General features: G+C 43.4%; 1 protein-coding gene and 1 long non-coding RNA gene across 2 annotated transcripts in view; one reads left to right on the top strand and one right to left on the bottom strand.

Annotated features, from left to right (window-relative positions):
• The window catches only part of LOC126409007 (putative ferric-chelate reductase 1), a 24,936-nt gene that overhangs the window by 1,587 nt on the left and 17,962 nt on the right, over positions 1 to 5,387 (bottom strand). The window contains exons 5-6 of the mRNA XM_050074871.1: positions 3,721 to 3,818; positions 471 to 561 (exon numbers count right to left, since the gene is read on the bottom strand). Coding sequence (XP_049930828.1) covers positions 471 to 561; positions 3,721 to 3,818 — 189 coding nt within the window. The remainder of the gene's footprint in view (positions 1 to 470; positions 562 to 3,720; positions 3,819 to 5,387) is intronic.
• The window catches only part of LOC126409015 (uncharacterized), a 13,484-nt gene continuing 12,741 nt past the window's right edge, over positions 4,645 to 5,387 (top strand). The window contains exon 1 of the long non-coding RNA XR_007571982.1: positions 4,645 to 5,066. This is a non-coding gene — a long non-coding RNA (uncharacterized LOC126409015). The remainder of the gene's footprint in view (positions 5,067 to 5,387) is intronic.

The raw sequence follows: 5,387 nt of genomic DNA on the forward strand, positions 1-5,387 counted from the left end.
CCTGTTACGGTCCGGGAGGCAGACACCGTCTCCACATTTAAGACTAGACTTAAGACTTTCCTCTTTGATAAAGCTTATAGTTAGGGCTGGCTCAGGCTTGCCCTGTACCAGCCCCTAGTTAGGTTGACTTAGGCCTAGTCTGCCGGAGGACCCCCCTATAATACACCGGGCACCTTCTCTTCTTTTCTCTCTCTCTCTCTCTCTCTCTCTCTCTCTCTCTCTCTCTGATTACTGTTTTTTGTTTTTTTATTTAACCTTTATTTAACCAGGTAAAAGACCCATTGAGATCGAGATCTCTTTTACAAGGGGGACCTGGCCAAGAGGTCAGCAGCCCACGTCACAATAAATAACAGACAGGCAATAAACAATGTTAATTTATTATGCTGATCTGTTCTGTACGACATCTATCAGTCAGTTGGTTGGTCAGTTGGTCAGTCAGACAGTCAGTCAGTCAGTCAGTCAGTACTCACTCCAGCTGCAGAGTTTCCATTATTGTCCAGTGTAAGAGTGCTGCTGTTAAGCTGAACCCAGAAGGTCGTGTAGTCCTGAACCACAGTGGCACTGCCATATCAAAGACATGAAAATGAGTGAATCACTGTGTCAACAAATATTATATAGTCACATCTGCTCCACTTATTTGGACCCATCTCTGCTATGATATATGTGACACTGTTTGATGGATGCTGGCACTTGTTGCATTAGTTGCAGCACCAGTAATAACCACTAGACACACTCATTTATGATAGCTCAGATGCTTGCTTTTAGAAGTTTGGACTTTGGATAATGTGTATAATCACTTAAAACTAAGAATTGTTTTAGAATAAGCCCTTCATATTTATATAGAGAGCGGGTCCTCTTCCAGCCCCCAGGAGGTGCGCTGGGATTTGAGGTCACATGATGCCCTGTGGCCCAAAAACACTTTTTCTCCATAGACTTACATGGTGAAAGAGATGTTTGGAAATTAGTTTAGTCTAGAAAAGATGCACGATTAAATCATTGGAACCCCATTCAAGTTAGCAGAGTGCTAAACCAGAGACAGCCAGTGTGGCCAGCGGAAGTCTCTAGTGCATGTGCTCTGTGGGCCACACAGCATGGAAGCAATGGCGGTCACCCAGGTAATTATCTCCAACAGGTGGAAGCTGGAGGGGGATCATGTGTTTGGTTGTGTGTACGTGCGTGCAAGTGTGTGTATGTGTTGGTCTGCAGCTAATCTTGAAAACTATTGGAGTACATACTGGACTGGACTAATGGACTGCACAACGTATGTGTGCAGATATATGTATGCTCAAGGATCTGGATGTGGTTGCGGTGATTCATTATTGTTGAAAGAAAAAAAAAAACTGTTTTATTGATGCTTGTATAATCATTGACTGCTGACTCCACACTCCTCTTAACCTGTCAGTAGGGGACACACGGTTTTCTGGATATTGTAATTGCTAGTTAAATGATTTATTCTTTTTTGTCTATATTAATTGTGTTTATTGTTGACAATAGAAGGACACCTATATCAGTTTATCAGTATCTGTTGGTGAGTCTGTGCCCATTGGGAATTATAGGCTTTGATTGTTTTTTGATGTCGGAGGCCTAGAAGGTGACACAGCAAGAAATACTTTATGAGATTCAGATGAATAGGATCTCATCCACCACTTTCAAATGAAAATCAGTTTATTATTAATATTATTATTATTATTATTATTATTATTATCATTATTACTTTGTTGTGCTGTAGCCGACAGACAAAGTTAATGCCATTCAAGGTCCAGTTATGAACGACATGGATCAAAGATTTGTGGCTGTATATCATGATTATATGGTATCTATATATATAACTATATATATATAATCTATCTATATATATTTATATTTCACATACAGTGCCTGTTAGCAGGAGAACTCAATCTGTTTTTGCAACGTGACATGGCTCAGTCAAAAATAAACAAGAGGCTTAATTTTATTTGCATCTGAGGCATGTCTAGAATTGTCTGGAGTGGCTGTGATCAGCTCAGGTGGCTGCCTAGTGGAACTTTGCACTCTACAGAGTGCACTTTTCTAGTTGTATATGCAGCAGCTGAACTAATTTGGCTTCATGCCCCACTGAGCAACTTTGATAGGATGAATGTGAGCCAGGGCTTGACGCTAACTTTTTTCCCAAGGAGCACATGTGCTCCTAAGTTGAAAAAGTAAGGAGCGCACAAAGAACTTTAGGGGCACAATGTAAATTGATCAAATAATGTGTTTTCCGTAATAAACGTGATGCAAATAGACATTTACAAGCAAAATTATTTAATGAATTTGTATACAAAATGTACAGAAAGGTAAAATCATAAAGTTTTGAAAAAGTAGGCCTATTGCAATTTAATTTTGTCTTTAATGTTATTATCTTATATATATTATCTTTGCAATATGATTATCTTATATAATGTTATTACTATCCTAAAACATTCTCCAGGTCCTCTGAAACTCTGCAGGACTTAAGCCTCTTTCACACAGAGCTTTCGCAGCGCCCACCGCGGGGTAGGGCGCAGAGGACAGGATTTGGGGGAGTACAGGCTCGTTCAGGAGCTACAGCTCCATGGTGACCACTTCTGGGTCTACTTCAGGCTCTTCTCTGCTATTGGACGCGCGGCGCCGAGGTGTCGTCACAGCAAGTTGCGGTGAAATTAAAAAAAATTCAATTTGAGCGCAGGCTGGCGGCGTACAGACGCCGCGGCGTGATCTCACGCCGCTCAGCTCGCTGGCAGAGCGGTGCACTCTTGCGCCGCGGTAGCACATACACAATGAATGGGTTCGTCGGCGGAGGAGCTCTGTGTGAAAAGGGCTTTATTTCCACCCTGCCCAGCAGCGGTACCGTGGCGAACGGTCCCTAAAGGCCTCTACACATGATCAGCTGTGAAACAGCTTTGTGCTGGCTGTCCCATTGTTTGTCTATGGAGAGGGCAGCAACGCCTGACAAAGCGGCACCGCTACCCTTGGCGTCGCGCACCGCTCTGATTTTCCTCCCGAGCGCTGCGCTCAGAGTTGAAATTATTTGAACTACGGGGAGAACGGAGCAGGCTTCCCCGGAGATCCGCCGCTTAACCCGGTCCATCTCCTCCACACTTTGACTTATTTCCATCCTGCCGACAGTGGGACTTATATTCATTGTGCCGACAGTGGCTTGGAAAATCGCCCATAACCGTGTCACACAGGGAAGGGGGAAGAGGGAAGGCGGCTGGAGTTCCTCCAACATTTGCGGTTAGATTATCATATTTTTTTATTGACAAAAATATAGGCTGCTTCGGCTGATTTTTTTATGCGCACATGTGCCCCTAAATATTTTTTACAGTTCGCACACACCTATTTTTAGTCGCAAATGCGAGTGAAACGCTCGCACTGTCGAGCCCTGATGTGAGCCCTGCCTCAAATGCTGTATCCAGTTTTTTTTCTACATCTATGGTCCTTTTCCATCTTGTCCACCATGTTGCACCCTCATGTTTTTATAGTAGCCATGGATAAACCAAGCACTGGGTCTAGAGACAGCCTGTCACATTTTTACATTTCCACAGGCCACAGTAGTCTCCAACACACTTGAAAGTGATGAGTGAGCAGAGGGGTATTCAGTTAGTTGCAATCTGCAACCTCACTGCTAGATGCCACTAAATCTCACACACTGCTCCTTTAAGGGTGAGGAAATAGTGTAGTCAGCAAGGTGCAGGCCTATGTGAGTGCAACTTCGTCTACCTGAAGTAGACATCTCCATAGTTACTGTTGCTAGGTGCCTCCCAGGTCAACTGTACTTTCTTCTTCTTGGCTCCTGACGCCTGACTGACAGTCGAGTTCTGTACAAGGACACACACACACACACACACACACACACACACACACACACACAAATAGGTCCTCACAAAGGTAGAAATATAAGCCCCCTCACTTTAATTTACTTCTTTCCAAGTTACACAAAAGAAAAAAGATACTTGTGAGGACATATTCTTAAATAAATGATATTAATTTAGTCAGTGACAGTGGGAGCTTCTGCTGCGATGACAAATGATTTATATATCTTTTACACGAGCCAAAGACAAAAACACTGACAAGTTATTGATCATTAAAATACCCACTGGTGGAGATGGTGCTGTCTCAGAAACATGTCTGCTTCTGGTGCTACGTCACAATGCTGCCAGTTTAGTGAGTGAGCAAGCATTAAAAAAAACAAAACAACTAACCTCCATAAGTCCATAGTGAGTCAGGTGCAACCATAGACTGAATAAAAATAATTGACATAACCACAAAGTGTGGAAGCAGTGCCAATCATTCAGGTAAATATCTCCCAGGTGTAAGCCGGGATGGGATCATGCTATAGTTGTGTGTGTGTTTGTGTTTGTCTGTCTGCAGCTAATCTTGAAAACTACAGGACCAATCAGCCTAATATTTTGTGTGCACATGTAGCCTATGAATAACAGTTTTATTGACTGTTTTATATCATAATTGACTGCTTACTTCTCAGTCCTCAAATTGAATTTCCCCTCAGGGGGATTAAAGCCCCTACAAGGAACTTTCATTTTGAGTTGATTTTGGCGACCCTGTGGACAAAAGCGGTAGTGTTTTGCCGGAATGAAGCCTACATTTCCCATGAGCTCTAGCGCGTATTGTCGTGAAGATGCTTACCTTGCTCGCACATGTGTTTGTTTTGGGGATGAATGAAACAACAAGACGGGAAAACTTTGCCCCCGCTCCTATCAGGGATCCCAGCTCACCTCTGCCGCGCCACAGCTAACGCCGTGGATCCGCCAGCTCCTGCCAGGATTGGGCTGGTAAATGCTAGATCGCTAGCGAACAAAACGTTTATCCTGAAGGATTTCCTGACTTCCTGAGGATTGGATTTTCTCTGTGTGACTGAGACGTGGCTGACTGTTGGTGAGCTATTTTAACTCCCCGCGGACGTCGGGTCGAGGAGGAGGAATAGCGACTATTTATAAGAGTCACTATAAATGTAAGCAGCTAGGTAAGATGACGTGTGGCGTCTGAGTGCCATAAATCGTTTCGTCCTGGAAGCGACCTGGGGCGGACCCGGAGACAGTTTCCTAAAGGTATGGATATACACTATATAGAAATAGCTTATCTCAACCTGATCTCACAGAAATACGTGAAATGACCACGACCTCTCAACACCGCATTCCGTGGTGGCAGCACGTAATGGGTTGAAATTACTTGCTGCCACCACGAAAACAATGCCAATGTAAAGTCAATTAGGGTCCTCTCCCGTGGTGGACACACGGATTCCCTGATTCAATCACGTCACGTCAACCTCGTTTTCCTCAATGATATCTTTAACATTCCTGTATACACACAAAAACGCGGAAGTGTTCTTGATATTAAAACGGCAAATATATTCCTCTGTTATAATTTCC

This window comes from Epinephelus moara, chromosome 21 (genome assembly GCF_006386435.1).
Source record: "Epinephelus moara isolate mb chromosome 21, YSFRI_EMoa_1.0, whole genome shotgun sequence".
Taxonomy (NCBI): Eukaryota; Metazoa; Chordata; class Actinopteri; order Perciformes; family Serranidae; genus Epinephelus; species Epinephelus moara.